General features: G+C 31.2%; 1 protein-coding gene across 12 annotated transcripts in view; it reads left to right on the forward strand.

The window, feature by feature from the left end:
* The window catches only part of baz (par-3 family cell polarity regulator), a 144,146-nt gene that overhangs the window by 117,243 nt on the left and 10,752 nt on the right, over window positions 1-16,151 (forward strand). For 10 of the 12 annotated variants that reach the window (XM_074113892.1, XM_074113901.1, XM_074113890.1 and 7 more), the window contains 16 exons: window positions 1,802-1,925; window positions 3,185-3,309; window positions 5,587-5,741; window positions 7,719-7,856; window positions 9,561-9,770; window positions 9,869-10,050; window positions 11,304-11,704; window positions 11,780-11,869; window positions 12,472-12,583; window positions 12,674-12,818; window positions 12,897-13,102; window positions 13,202-13,324; window positions 13,399-13,496; window positions 14,086-14,216; window positions 14,371-14,466; window positions 15,815-15,972. In XM_074113892.1, the coding sequence (XP_073969993.1) occupies window positions 1,802-1,925; window positions 3,185-3,309; window positions 5,587-5,741; window positions 7,719-7,856; window positions 9,561-9,770; window positions 9,869-10,050; window positions 11,304-11,704; window positions 11,780-11,869; window positions 12,472-12,583; window positions 12,674-12,818; window positions 12,897-13,102; window positions 13,202-13,324; window positions 13,399-13,496; window positions 14,086-14,216; window positions 14,371-14,466; window positions 15,815-15,972 (2,494 nt within the window). Of the gene's footprint in view, window positions 1-1,381; window positions 1,658-1,801; window positions 1,926-3,184; window positions 3,310-4,544; window positions 4,566-5,586; window positions 5,742-7,718; window positions 7,857-9,560; window positions 9,771-9,868; window positions 10,051-11,303; window positions 11,705-11,779; window positions 11,870-12,471; window positions 12,584-12,673; window positions 12,819-12,896; window positions 13,103-13,201; window positions 13,325-13,398; window positions 13,497-14,085; window positions 14,217-14,370; window positions 14,467-15,814; window positions 15,973-16,151 lie in introns of those variants that run through there. The other 2 variants (XM_074113902.1, XM_074113900.1) reach the window with 2 other exon arrangements.

Raw genomic sequence — 16,151 nt, forward strand, 5'->3', positions numbered from 1 at the left:
ATCCTGTTGAAATTGCCTTTTTTTTTTTAGATAAATGCTTAGTAACTTCTATCTTTAAGCACGCGCACTCCCAAATAATGTATTTCATTGTAGATTGGTTAGCACTCATCTATCAGGAAACCACTCACCACTCATTCCACAGTTTCCCCTGGACTCCCAAGGTTGAAACTATACTCACCCAGGAAGATCTGTGGAAGAGCGGTGAGAATCAGAGTCAGGGGTTATCCCTCGTCAAGCCAAAAAAAAAAATTCCCTCTTTATCCTTCCAAGATATTCTGAAGCAAACTCTCCCATGGTAAAAGAAACTGGATGGGTGCTAGTTCCAATTTAGTTTCCTCTCTAAGCAAGCCCCGAGAAAAACGAGGAGAATTGCAATAATCATTTCTTAATTCCATCTAGGACAAGTCTGCATTTTTTAAATCTTAATTTTTACTAATTATGTTTCATTATTGACTTAAAGTTTCCACAATTAAATGTGTTTATACCTTTAAATATATATATTAAATTAACGGTAAAATTAAAAAAAATAAAAAGACTTCTTAATTATTGGGTAGGTTGTTTTAGGACAGGTTTTATAAGTAATTATTAGCGAATTTACAAGGCCAGATCTTCTCTCCCTTATACACCTTCCTTTCTCTTTCCCTTGTACACCCTCTTTTAAACCTTTCAAGGCATAGGAACCCATTTTGCTATAAAATCATCGCTGCGTTATAAGTTACACGAAGATGGGTAAAAAGAAGCAGAAAAAGTTCATTAAATAGTCTGCAACAAAATCAATTGCTTTCATTAGGATTTGCTCTTTTAATGAATATCACATTATCAAGTTAAGTATCAAATTATGAATTAATTGTTGTGAGTTATTTTTTAAAGTTGTAACGTAGTAATTTTTCGTAAATTTTATTTAAAAAAAAAAAAATCAAATTAAAGTCAGTGTACTTTCTAATTATTTATCTACTTTCTTATTTTACCATTTTTAATAAAAGTTTTTTTTACAAAAAATATCTAATTTTTTTGAGTTGTGAGTTATATTATTTTTGTAATTATTAATGCTGCATTAACTTTGTCATGTTTAAAGTAATATTATTCTTACATATTTCTTTGTTTTCTATTATTTATTTTTTTTAGAATACCTTACATTATTCTTTGTTTTAAAATAATAACAGTAATAATGTTGGTCATTAATTACAAAGTTAAAATAGAAAAACATAGAAAATAGACTCCAAAAATAGTTTCACTTTTACTAGAAATAGTAAACTAAATAGTCAACAACAAAATCAGAACATATACAAAAAAACCCGCCTTCTACAAACCGTCTATAAACCTTAGGGTAACCTTTAGACAACCTCCTCATGTAGAACAAGCAGAATGCTCGTTAACGTATATGCGTGTTGTCATTTTTAGCGTACTGAAAGTGAATGAATTCATTTAAAATGTATTTGTAATTGTTCAACAGTAATTTTGATAGCTATTTCGATCATCCACGTCAATGTTGTCTTTCTAATGAATCTCTAGTTTATGTAGATATTTTGGTTTCGCTAAGTGATGTGGTTTCAGTAGTTTATTACCATCTGTTTAAAGTGGTTCATCTTAATTTATAAATCAGACGAACTTTTATTGAAATTCACCAAAGAACTGAATAAAGGGTCAGAGGTGATAGGTACATATTTAAGTTTAAGGTATCTTAGAGGACCAACCTCCAACTGTCATTCTTTTGTTTCAAATATCCTTTCACTTCTTCAGAAACCATTATAAAGTGCACAGTTTCTCATTTTATGAGTGCTAATTCTGTTACTGTCTTTAGGGAGGCGAGAAATTTCAGACTGATATAGAAGTAACAAATGAACAGATAGCCTCTGGAGTTCCAGGACCGTTACAAGTTAGAAGAGGAAGCGAACCTGCACTTAATCAGCTTATACCAAATAATGGTAATTGAAATCATTTTTATTACGTTTATACATAATTATAATGTAAGAGTCATTGTTATGCAGTAATAGATACTTTTTTTTTAGAGACCTATTCAATTTCTAAGGTCATCTTCTGACGTGGCAGTCTTTTTTAGACTAAGCTGGCCACTTTTACAAGGTCGTAATTGTACTCGGAGAAGTGTTCTTTGTTCAGTGAATTAGTACTTCGTATTTTAATGCTTCACAAGAAATTTTTAAGTTTTACCGAAGTAATTTTATAAATAATACGCTAATTCTATAATATATTATAGTTTCTCTTATCCATGTGTATTTAAACACCATCTCCAAAACCAAGAATCACTAGAAGTTCGTAAGACTTCAGAATGTTTGCCTTTCCTCTTGGAACTTTGTAGGTTTAGTTTTAATATCAGTATTGGTTTTAGAGTAATCATAGGTTAGGAGTGATTTTAGTGCAGTATAGTTAGAAATGTGATTTTTAGTAGCAAGCATGTTTTTAATTTTGCCCAGGACAGTTTCGGATTTTCATGCATCACAAGTTGATTCATCAGCCATTGATGATGTTGAATGAGTTGAATGATATTAGTAAGATTAGTTATTATGAGTTTTAGTGAGATCTGGGGGAGTGTTTGTCTTGAAATGAATGTAGTCTAATCTGAAGGTGAGATGAATGAAGTTGAACTCTAATTGGTAGATTTTAGTTGTTTTTTGGTAGTTATAACCCTCCTAGGTATAACTTAGTGAGTGCTGGTAGGTTAAGCTGGTCAATTGCTAGTTCTCCTCAACTTGTCCTCGCAGAAATATATATGTCTGTACAATTGCTGGTTACGGACTGGTCAACTCGTTTCTAGAATTATACTGATTTTCAGGCTGACTTCCTTTTAATGTACATTATATTTTTTATAATGTATAATGTGTCCATTGTTGTCTTTAGTCTTTGTTTATAGGTGGCGTTGATGTGGCGTCAGATGAAATCTATTAACTTGTTCGATAATAGTAAATGATTTTTCACTTTTCTTGACTGAATTCATCTTTTTTGGTGGAGAATTCTGTAGATTTCTACTTATCTAGAGATAGATATACATAAATAAGGAACTGAGCTAAATGTGCACACTTCTCAAGGAAGCCAAAGAACAGTATACTTTTTTTCTGAAGTTCAAGCGTGAAAGAACATTCTCGTTTTTATTTCATTTTTTTTAAAATCGCGCTTGGCAAATTTTACAGTTCTTCTAAAATAAAGTGTTTTTTATTTTTATTTTCAGGAGTCACTAGCGGAAGTAATGGTCACTGTGTGGGCGGACTACCTCCTCCAACGAGTGACGCGTCCAAGAGATGGTCAGCAGCCCCTATCATTACCGAACCAAGAGATAGACCTCCAGGAAGAAAAGTAAAATAATAATAATCTTGTTCATAATATCTTTTTATTCATTATTTTCTTTTCCACCATAACTTTCAGCTAAAAATCTGGGTGCAAGCAAATAATTGAGTTTATTGCAGCGATGTCCAAATTGAAAGCGTGCAGTTTTCTTCTTGATGGCAAATGAAAGTTTCCTTTTTAAATAATGGAAAACATTTTCGTTAAATTAAAATTTATCAAGAAAAGTGAGAAATACTTTGTGTTATCACTAAACAAGAAACAATTTACTATAAAATTTCCCCTTCACTTTTCTGGTTATCAGTTTTAAAATGTATATTGCAATAATTGGGTCAAATTTAATCCAACTTCTGGGGACTACTCATTCTTTTGCATTTAGTTCTCGTTCAACTTTTTTTTTTTATATTTTTTGTGTGTTTATTGATTTTTTTTTCTTCAAATTCTTTAGTGAGGAAGAATGAGAAAATGATATTGCTCATTTAAAAGTGTTTAAATAAAAATAAATAATGTAAATGTTCAAGAATAGATGTCACTTTTTATTGGAAAGTAGTAAATTGAATGAAAAGCGGAGAAGTATTTATTTTCCCTTGTTGTAATTATTGTGAATGACCTTGTGAAACTTTAGAATCACTATAACATTAACAACAATAACAGAATAAACTGTGAAGATAGCATTGGAATTTATACAAGCTAGAAAAATAAAAGTGACAATAGCACACTACTAACACAGAGAGAGAACGTGTTTAGTTAGGTAAAGTTACACACAAAAAAAAACAAGATGGCATTAAACTAACTGTAAAAAAAAGAAAAAGTATTGAATTGTAAAAAAAAAGCCACTCCTCCAATCAATCAGTTGTAATGAGTTCTATTTTTTATTATTCAACTACAATTAGTTAACCTTCTCATTTTAAATCAGAATTCAGTGATGACTCAGTTTATTGCAATTTATATTGAGCTATATAAACTGGTATTTACATGTATTTATACAGAAATATCTGTCAACAATTTAGTCGAGAGAGAGTACTTTTAATGTTGAGTACATATCTTAGTCCTAGTGTTGCTGAGCTTTAGTGTCAACTATCTTTATAGTATTTCTTTTTCTCTAAGAAACAAATAGTAAACCAGTTTTGTGTTTTACCTGATATTTAAAAAATACTTAGTGATAAGCTAATCAACAAACTTTGTAGTTGGTAGCTGGTTTTGCCTTTAAATGGACGATGACTGTCTACAGTTTTCGATACTGACAGTCAAGGAATTCGAATATGCAGGCAAGGTCATGTTAATAACCTGAGTATTCTCAGTTCTTAGATAATAGTATGTATGACATTATCATCTGTGGTTTACATTATTGTTTTGGAAGGGGTTCTTATCTTTTAAATTTTGTTGTTCATAATTGAAACTCTCTCTCCTATATAGATATTTTCTTTTAAAGAATAGGGCAAAAATAAAATCAAATCCCAGACCTAGTAAATAAAAGTATTTCTGACTTCTCACTCTATTTTTGCCAATCTAGCGGCTGCTCACCTCCGCCATCTTCGGTCTATTTAATGTAGGAACATTTTTGGAAATCTATAAAAACAATGTGCTAAAAGAATATCCTTTTGTAGGATGAGAAGAACAGTACATTGCAGTATTGTTTTACGCAATAAGGATGTGGACAAAGTGGGCGTATTACTCCTCTTAATTGATCTTTAGCATTTGTTTTTGGGCTTATCCCTTACCTAAGATTCGTAATACGATGTTTATTATGAGGATAATGATAAACAATTGCATTAAAGTTGAAAATCTATCCTATTAATAGTTCCTTTATATTAATAGTTACTATCAAGCTGTAATTAAAATATTAATTGCTATCGCAGCTTTTTTTTATTTTATTTTTCATTTTAAATAAGATTATTTTATTTTTTTTAAGGTACAAAAGTTCTTTTTTTTATGCAATGTCAGTATAATGATTCTTTAAAATAAATTTTAGTGAGTCATTTTTTCACAGTCATCGAAGGAGTAAAAGTTAAATAACATCAAATCAATTCATTCCCTTTTAGTTCATTGTTTATAGTGAACTAAAGAACTTTCTTTAAAAAAAGCTTTGTTTATTAGCTGGAAAGGATGTTTATATAAACGCTTTAATATTTCATGAGTTCATTCATCTCCCACCACCAAATATTGCAAATGGTAAATTGAAAGGTTTCGTTTATTTCTTTCCTTTGTCAGATATTACCATTAGTGGACAAGTTTGCTTTTGTTTGTTCCTAAATAAAAATTAATGACAAAGAAATGTATTCATCTCAGGACGATAGAGGAGGCGGTGGACATCATCATTTGAACGGTTACGAGGACAAATGGAGAACACATCTGGAAGAAGAAGAACCAGTAGCCTTAAGACCGCCCCAAGCGTTTGCTAGAGATGGTTCAAATCGGCTTTCTATGCAATTTTTTGGCGATAAGTAAGTTAGTTAATATTCTTTTTATATTGTAAGTGGTACTTTTAATTGTAGAAATATTTTTAAAAAACTTGCTCCTTTTTTTTATTAACAAATTTTGGGTCATGTAATTGTTCAGGAAATATGTAAAATGATTAAAGAGAAAGGAAAAAATTCTTTATAGTTTTTTGTGTTCTTCAAAACTATTTGAAGCAGGGGAGTAAAGTTTTATAAAAAATATTGAAACTTACTCGTACGTTTCGTAACTCCCAAGTCTGTCGTTTCCTGAAAATTACATTACATTTACATTTACAGTTATGCAAGAATATCTATGAACTCAGTTTAAGAGTGAAATCGGTATTTTGTTAGACCTTCGTGAAATGCAGATTAAAGTAGTTTTATTCACTTCTAATTTTATTTTCTAATTATTTTTTTGTCTTTCTCTTAAGTCCTATCGGGTCCTGTACGGAGAGTTGTTCTCTCGTTATAGGCAAATTTTTTTTTTATGGGAAGTTATAGATTCACTGCACCCTAATAGTGCATGATGAGACGATTCACCTTACAATACTCTCACCAAATTAAAATGTGAGAAATTTTAAATCTGAGAGGGTTCTAGCAACGATACATCATCCTCCAGAACCTGGCAACACTCCAGGCTTTCAAATCTACTTTGACGATAGCAGCACAGTCTGTTAAATGGTGTATTTGAGCTTTGTTTATCATCCAACAGATCTTCAGTACTATCACCTTGGTCTTGCTTTTTTAAGGTGCTCCTTAGTCGACAATCTAGCATTCGAAACCTAGTTTTACTCAGACCAAGGTATTTCTTTCACTTTTCATATTCCTCGTCAGAGAGTTTTGTAAGAGACTTCTAGAAAAAGTAGCCAATAGGGTCTATTCAGGGTCTCCTGAATCTTTTTGTCTTACCACCAAGCTAATTCCTAAAAATAAGAATATTGTTGTTCATTCTTTTTGGTGACTGATTCATAGTTTCAATGGGATTGAAAAAATAACTGCCATTTCAGTCTAGTAAAATTTATTTTGCCGAGCTTCCGACCTAGGGACTAGGTCATCTTCAGGACTGTGGAACATATTTACAGTTTGTTAACCATGGTTCTATTGAAATGAATATGTATAATAAAACTTCATTTTAATATAATTATTGTTAACAAACTGTAAATATGTTCCACAGCCCTGAAGATGACCTAGTCCCTAGGTCGAAAGCTAGGCAAAATAAATTTTACTAGACTGAAATGGCAGTTATTTTTTCAATCCCAATAAGAATATTGTTGATTCTGGCCATTCTAGTAGCCTAGCTTAGTTCAAAGCCTGATATTTTTCAAAATTGGAACTTTTACTGATATTTAATGGTTCACATGAATGCAGTTAGAGTAATTGACATTATTCTGACGGACTGTTCAAAGAACATTTTTAATTTCGTAGTCCCTTAGTAATGCTATCTTCATATAAGTTAACACTGTACTATTCTTCTTCTCAACTCTGTAGCGTTGGTAAATCATTACCACTCCAAAGCCCTTCACTTATTTGCGACTACCGTTGCCATGTTTCTTCAATATATCTGCAGTTCGACTTCAACGTTTCATTACAAACTCCGAAATAAGGACTGAGAACTCCTCTCACAAGTGGCTAGATTCAGTATGTTTCACAATGTTGTTAAGAATTTCTTCAACTTAGTTATCGATCTCAATCGTGTAGAGATAAAATTTTGTCAGATTTTTTTTTTAATATCCCTTATTGATCCTTCGGTAATCTCAAAACAGTCAATAGACTAAATGGTAATTCATTTTATAGAGCTGGTTGTTAATTATCTCTTTTTACAAGACTTCTAATTTTTATTTATTTAACACTTTTCCTAATCTGAGAAATTACAGTCAACACCTCTGTTGACATGCTATATACATTAAGGTTTAGTTTTAAGAATTGTAACACAGTATGAGAAAGTTATATTATTTGTATTAACCCATTTGTATTACCTTTTAGCGGATATCGTTGGTGCGATGCAGCCGACCGAGTTATGCTGCACAATCGAATGCAATCATTATCATTACCGCGAGAGCATAAGCGAAGAGAGCCCTTGGGCCAAGCGAATAGTAGTCCCCAGCCAGATTGTGAACCAAGGTAGCGCATTTTATTTTATTTACCGCTATTTGTAAATATGAAGTCTTGTGATGGACTTAATTTTTTCGAAATAAGAAGAAATAGAATTTTAGATTTTATTGTGTGAGGGTGTGTTTTTTTTTAAAATAATTTCTTACAATAAGAGTGAAATATACAGCAAGCGAGGTTTTTGATAACCACAAATCCATTAAAAAAGAAATGAGGTGTCCTTGGGAAGATTTATTCTATTTTTCTGCAATCATCTCGAAAAAAAGTATTACAGATGTTCCTATTTATTAAATGTTTTCTTTACAACGTACTTTGCAAGCAAACGTTCTCAAAATGAAATAATATTAATATTATTTACAATATCAAACCTCTCTAAATTTTGTGTAAACAAGAAACGCTCCCAGTGATTAGTCAGTTGGTTTATTAATAATTATTTAAAAGCTATCACGGATACAATGAAGGTTTCTATGAAATAATTTTCAGTTACATCAGGTCAGATCTGTAAACACGTATGACTTAATATTTGCCTATTTTTGCGCTGTAGATTTATTTGAGCTATGTAGATATTTAGACACGCCTAAATGATGCATATCTTCCTTATTTATCATTGATCTATCATTGGATTGTGAAAGTAATTATCAAATGTAAACACATATATAAAATTTTAATTGTATTCAAATTATAATTAATTGAAAAAATGTAATTAATAATTTAAATTGATTTAATTGTAGCAACTAATAAAATACAGATTGCTCTTTAGTATGTAATACGACTCCTTAAATAGTTAAATTAAAATATTCGTTATTGCAAAATGTGTCCAATTAAAGAACAATTAAATTAGAACTAATGTGAAACTAGTGTATAAAGAAACAATCAGTATACAAGAAATAACACAATGGTAGATTAGGCTTGTAATTTAGATTAGAAGTTCCTTTTTGTTTTTCTAAGCTACATCTTTTTTTACTTTCTCTTACTTCGGTGAGAAAAAGTATGGCGATCTTGTCCCGGACGTTCTGAAATAGATGAAAATACTTGAGTTACCCCTTAATGGTTTGGTTGTTTGTTGCAATTGCAAGTTTATAATATCGGTACCATTTTCTTTTTAATATCGTGTACTCATATTGAAACTTTTTCCCCTCTAGAAAAACTAATATTTAGAATCGAGTTTTGGTCTCTTGATAATTTGAGAATCTTGAAATATTCAAGTGTTGTATGAAAGTGTAATTGGATGGTAGATTTCAGAACTTCAATCAGACCATACATTTATTATGAGATTATGGTCAGAAAAAAATCGCAATAATATAATAGTGCAAGTTAATATCGTTGATTTCATTTACTGTAAAACGTTTATTTTTCTGAATTCAGACAGTTTCAAACTTTAGTTTCTGAATTTATGGACGAAAAGTCTTAAAAGTAAACAGAAACCAGGAACTCAAAAATGTACAACTAATCATCAATAAACGTTACATTAACTTCATTTTATTTTTTAAAATCACTTTTAAAAAATCTCATCATAATTGATAAATGTATTTTCTTCATATTAAGTTATCTTTACTTCAAATTATAGAAATTAAAGAAAACGAAGTACCGCTAAAAGAGGAGAAAATTTCAAATATAACCAGCTGTGCTTCTGCTTAAAATATTCATTTATTTTTCTTTGCAATGTATATGTAATATACAAATAAATATAAATATTTCATATTACAAATATTTTAGGGAGGGAACAGAATATATTGTGTTAGATACTGGAGGCGGTAGTCTAGGACTACATGTAGTACCAGATTACGATTCACTAGGCAGAGAAAGAGGTTTATTAGTACAAGGCGTTGAACCTGGAGGTCGTGTAGATGCAGATGGCCGATTAAATGTCAACGATCGCATTGTTGAGATCAATGGAAATAATCTAATACAACAACCATTTAATGTGTATGTAGATTTTTAAGTTCAAGTACACTCATTATTTTCTCCGTTTTTTTAAGTTTTAAGTAAAGTAAAAACATAATTTTTTTTTTTGTTATTTTCAGGGTTCAAGAAATATTTCGAGATTCGTTGCGCAGTCAAGAATTAAGACTGCGTGTTTTAAAAGGTACAAAAGGAACATCAAATAGTGGATCCAAAAAACAACCACCTCCTCCTGTATTTCCAAAACCAATGTTAACTCAAGAAAGAGCTGAGCCTGTCAATATGGTAGAAGGTGAAGAAAGATGTAAGTTAGGCTTTTTGTGCCGTTTATTTTGAAAGTGGGGCAAGTCCATTTTTTGTTATTTCGAGCTATTTAAGGTTTTGCGGTTCAATAAATTTAAAAATATTGGTAAATATTAATAATAGGCATATTTTTTGTATTTTGTGGTGTTAGATAATGTAAGTTTATAATCCAGTAGTGTTTATAGTGCTTACTAAGAAAAATAATGGTTTTATTATAACTAAATGGACTTGCCTCACTTTCAAAATTAATGAATTATTGTTATCGTTGATTTAAATGGATAATATTTCAGTCGTATCAATCTTTTTTCAACTATAAAAACAAAATACTAATCAATAGTTCAACTATTCTTCTTCTTTTTTTGAATGTTTTGGTCCGAATTGCCTTCGTATTCAGATTCTGAATCCAAGATTCTTCTGTTATTACCGATTGTCATGGGTCTTATTCTACAAAAATAATAAAATTACTTGCAAAAGAGGATTTCATTGAAATGGCGTTATTACCCAGGAAAGTATTTTTATTTTATATTTGTTACCTACCAAATTCACTTTCAGATGCATCAGAGTTATAATTACCGGTGTAATCGGTTTCAGCCATTTTTTTCTTTTTATAAAATAAACCACAATCCGTTATTAATTTTCAAATAATGAAACTTTTTTCGTTCACCGAGCACAAAACAGCACAACTTACTTGATAGCCGATAATATAAGTCGAATGTTATACAATTCACAGTTTTTCAGAGCCAATAGTACTAAAATTTCCCGATGTTGGTGTTATTATCGAAACACAAAATTAAGATGTACTTATTATTATTAAATAATAATAAATTTTATGAAATATTGTACAATCACCGATTACCAATATCAAAGATAGATAGATAAGACATGATGTTAAACCATCACATTTGCTTCACCATACAGCAACCGGAGTTAAATTTTGCTGTAAGGTTAAATAATTTCAACCTAAGATGGACTTGCACCATTTTTAAATTAAACGTATTTACAATTTTGTTAAGAGCTGAACTTCCATCTCCCAAATATTAAGATTCTGAATTTCTTTTTGACTCTAAATTGTTTCCAGATAAAAAGATCATACTAAGTTTTGTCTATAATTACCATTATCTTCATTTTTTTCAAAAATAGACTTGCCCCACTTTCAAAATAAACGGCTCATATAATCGTCTTCTTGACATTTGTCTGATAAAACTTCATACATTTGAAAGAGCAGAATTTGATTTTCTTGTATCTTTGTTTAAGGTGTTGGTTTGATGGGCAGTAAAATGGCCATGACACGTAAAGTGCCTGCAACTGGAGCAAGTTTACAAACTGGCAATACACGTAAACTTGGGCGTAAAGTAGAGATAAGCCTAGTTAAGGGACAGTTTGGTCTAGGATTTAGTGTTACCACTAGGGACAATCCTGCTGGTGGTAATGCGCCAATATATATAAAAAATATTCTACCGAAAGGTGCGGCTGTAGAAGATGGACGTTTAAGGCCTGGAGATCGACTGTTAGCAGTGGATGGTACAGATCTATCTGGTAAAACTCAAGCTGATGTGGTGGCCATTCTAAGGAATGTGCCACCAGGTGCTTCTGTCACATTGCTTGTATCTAGACAGGCGGATACACCTCATAGTCCTAATACGTCCATTAGTCTGGTAAGTGGACAATCAGAGAAATAACCTACCTGAAGATAATGTTGATTCTGACTAATTTATTTTCAATCTTTGAAGGATGGAATGAATACACCACCTGAATCAATTTCAACTCCATCACCTAACAACATTAAGGCCCCAGATAAAGAACTTTCTTCAGGAAGTCAAGTAAGTATATATAGTCTGATATGCAATTAAGTGATGAACACATCTGTGATGATTCTTCTGACTTAAATTATAAATTATCTTATCACAGATTATAGATACTATCTTCAATTAGAAATCCCAAAAAAAACTTTACCCGAAGCGTGTAATGAGTGACAATGCTAATTTAAAATCTTGTGCTCAATGAATTTGATGACAGCATCATTTTCTTCGGACGCAAACCGAAGAATTGATTGAATTTATATTAGATTTTATAAGTTTTTTACTTTTTTTTTTTGTTTATTTATATTACTTTTGTGTATGTGTAGGTTAACTGTCGATTTTTGATTGTGATCTTATAATATTATAAAAATCAACCTTATAATTTACGAATTCTGAACATAAAATTTAAATGACTGATATTCGCCCATAAAACTGCACCTTTTTATATGGGCATTGACTCATTACAGGCTTATACTCATTTTAAGTTGGATAAATATTGGAAATTGTTGCAATAAATCCAGTAACGCAATATGGCTTCTCTATTTTCTCTCTTTTTAAGAAGAATTTTTACTTGTTAGGAGTACCTATTTAAATGTAAGAATTATTTTTCAATTGAATTTTAGGTAAGCAAAAGCTCTAATGAAAATACGGACGACAGTTGCGTGTACCCTTGGAGACAGCGAGAAATAATCACCTTAGACATACCGGTGCATGATTCTGAGAAAGCAGGATTAGGTAAGACATGTAATTTGTAATTGTCTGTTCATTATGTATCATAATTGTAAACATCTTATTAATTACTGGAAAAAATATCAAATTTGACAGGTGTTAGCGTAAAAGGGAAAACTTCTTCAACTAGTAATTCGAGTGGTAATAATGTTCCAAATGGTACCACAAATAGTAATAGTTCATCTTCGGTAGATCTTGGAATATTTGTAAAGAATGTAATTCATGGCGGAGCTGCTTCTAGGTTAGTATGAATGTCTATTTGTTGTGTCAGTAATTAAAATTCCCCCACTCACGTTTTACATCCTGAATTTATTTACAGAGATGGAAGATTGAAAACCAATGACCAGCTGTTGAATGTGAATGGTGTAAGTTTATTAGGCCAATCGAATGCCAGCGCTATGGAAACGTTACGTAGAGCTTTATTGAGAACTGATGGTCCTGTACCTGGAGCCATTACTATCACCATTGCTAGGAAATTAGCTCATAGAAGTGAATCTGTCTCGAGTTTGCTCACCGATTCTTCTGGTAAAGTTTTCAAATTCTTCGAACGAATTTTTGAAAAGTCTTTAAAATTTTTGTGGCATAATTTGAAATTAAATAAAAAATTCATTTATACCATTTCAGCAAACACTGAAACATTTGGTTGTAAAATAGACGATAGCCCTGGAAATGGAGAAAATTCTGGTGCCAGCGAAAATTCAGATAATACTGTTATATTTAAACCACCATATAATAAAAATCACATTGGTATGCATTTTTTCTCTTTCTCTTTTTTGTTGTGTAACTATAGAATAAAGAATAACCAATTTATTTATTTACAGAAAACAATAACGTCAGAAATCCAATGATTGATCGTTTAAATAATCAGAATAACTTAACGCATCTAGCAAATCCATTAAGAAATGAAAGTTATTACAGGGTGAGTTTTAAATTGCATTTTTTTTGTTAGCAATTAAAGAAGTGCAACGTTACCTTAAATACACTAGCCTTACAACTGTCAATGATAAATTTTTTTACTAACTGATAAGAGACAAAAATCAATCCTCAGAGGCAGAGGGGGACTGTATTTCTTTAAGAATTTTACTGCTGCTTTTAAACTAGTCAATATAAAACAGGACTTAAACTGATCCAAGACATTTTGAGCCTGCTGAAGGTATTTGTAGGTATTTGATAATCTTTTGGGTTAACCATACTGACAAACTGTAGCTTATTAACAAGCACAGACTCACAATTACATATTAAGGAGCAATAAGTGGCTACTGTGTACAAATAAGACCTAAATAATATCTAAGTAAAGATTAGTACCTAAAAAATCAATGAGCTTCTCCAATTCTCTCATTTAAGAGGTGAGATTTAGTCTAGGTTAACTTAATTAGGTTCACAAAGAGGCAGAAACTAAATTAAGTTTATTAGAGCTAAAGAAACACTTATAGTGAAAATGTTATTAAGTTTACAGTGCTGGATTATATCGTTTTATTTTATATTTAATAATAATTTTAATTTTTCAGGCTACACACCAAACATCTATGTTATTAAATAGTACCGGTCAGTTGATTAGCCCTACAGTAAACATGTCACCGCCTGACACAGTTATAATAGAGGATGAAGAGACGCCTTCTTTTGTGCCTAACAATAATCAGTAAGTAGCTTTGTTTTGGAAAAGTTGTTCATTTGTAATTGTGAGGTGAGGCAGTGCATATCTCTTGCCAAGGATCATGGGGCTAAATCTCACTGGAATCCAAGTTTTTGTCGCTATCAATGTAAAAAAAAAATAAGCTTTTGTATTATTTCAGACCCCGACATTCAGATTCAGAGAAGAATAATCCATCTGCGCAACAAAGGAATAGTACGAGTAGCGCACAGACAGCCGATATCACCTACGCCAGCCAGTAAGTTTATTATTATTAACTTTAAAAAAAGTCATGTTTCATAACAAGTGTTTATCTAAACAAATAATGCTAGGGTCTGATGAAAAGTATTGAATAGGTCGTTCTATTTACAAAAAATTGTAAACCAAAAGGTTGCCAAGCAATTGCAGTATTCTGCATTGCGTGCAAAAGACAATCGCAACCATTGCAGCTTAATTTAGCATGCCTAACAATAAACAACTGGCCAACCAAAATGATTAAAGGAACTATCTTCAAATTGTTGCAACTGTTATATTACTTGAAGTTCATTGGTAAAACAGCTAATATTACTTCCACCTGTTCTCCAACCAGCCTGATAACTAGAGGGACTGTTTGTATCTAGAATTATTAACTTCTCTTTGCAATCAAACCTCCATTTAATTTTTTAGCTTCCATTTCTTGGTCAATTATTAAGACAGTATTTTACGAGATTTAGTTTGTATTTTTACCAGTTGTCTCTCTTCTTATATGTATCCATTGATCTTGTAAACCGTCCGATGAGCAGCTACGTTGTTATTATTATTGTTATTATTCCTTCACATTTTATGTTTTATTTTGGATTAGAGCTCGAATTATTCTTTGTTACAGGAGTACCCTTTAACCTTTAATTTACATTTGGTACTCTGAATCGTCAATGAAATCGCGATACTGATTATTATGAAGGTTTAAACTTAATCAAATAAACCAAACTGTTAATTTTTCATTTTTTTATTTTATTTATAATGTACAGTCTGTACAAAAATATTCAATAAGTAAAGAGAAAAAAATAAAAAGTATGGCGTGAAGAATAGAAAAATAGAACGTAACCAATGGTAACATTCATGGTAGTGTTAATGATATTTTTGTCTTGGAGAATTGTTGAAGGTTTGAATGAAGATTTTTATGACCAAGGAGAGTCCAACTGTCAGAGTAACACCTAAGATTGGAATGCCTGTAACCAACGAATATTTGGCTTATCCCTTCAGCTCAAATCCGTAGGACCACGTTAGGGTTTGATTATCTGTACATTAGTATCTTCAGTTTTGTTTTTAAATCTTCAGGGTCATTAAGAAAGCTAGGCGTGATTAGGCTGTTCTTGTCTTTTAAGTCTCATGAATCGTTGCCTATGAACATCACATTGTTCCAGGTTTTTGTAAGGAAGAGAATGGTTGAAAAATGTTAGGTGGACTATCTTTATTAAATAAACTTTAGATACTTGCAGAGTTTTTTTTTTTAAATCTTAAATGTCGTTACCAATCATTAAATATCTTTCTTGGGATCATAGCTGACAGAATAAAATTTTAATTCTGTTGTGTAGCCTAACTTTAATTTCTTTCTTCCTATTTTTCAGATTGTCTTTAGACGAAGGTGGTGGATTTTCAAGAGATGCTTTCGGAAGGCAGAGTATGTCGGAAAAACGGCATGCGGCACTTGATGCCAAAAACACCGACACGTATCAAAGGAATAAGAAAGCCCGAGAAGAAAGAGAAAAAGCGAAAAAAGAAGGAAGTAAGTTGATTATTTATTAGCTTTTGCACGAATAAAAATAATTAAAACAAACTGAATACAAACATTATTGGAAGTTTTTCATTTACTAAAGCATGGCATTTAGGTCTGCTGCACTTTTATGTTTTTAATTGAGTTCTTGAGTCTGTTAAAATGCACCTGTAATACTGTTTTTATAGTTT

The sequence above is a fragment of the Rhodnius prolixus genome, unplaced genomic scaffold (assembly GCF_049639745.1).
Source record: "Rhodnius prolixus isolate KJV_2025 unplaced genomic scaffold, Rpr scaffold_7, whole genome shotgun sequence".
Lineage (NCBI taxonomy): Eukaryota > Metazoa > Arthropoda > Insecta > Hemiptera > Reduviidae > Rhodnius > Rhodnius prolixus.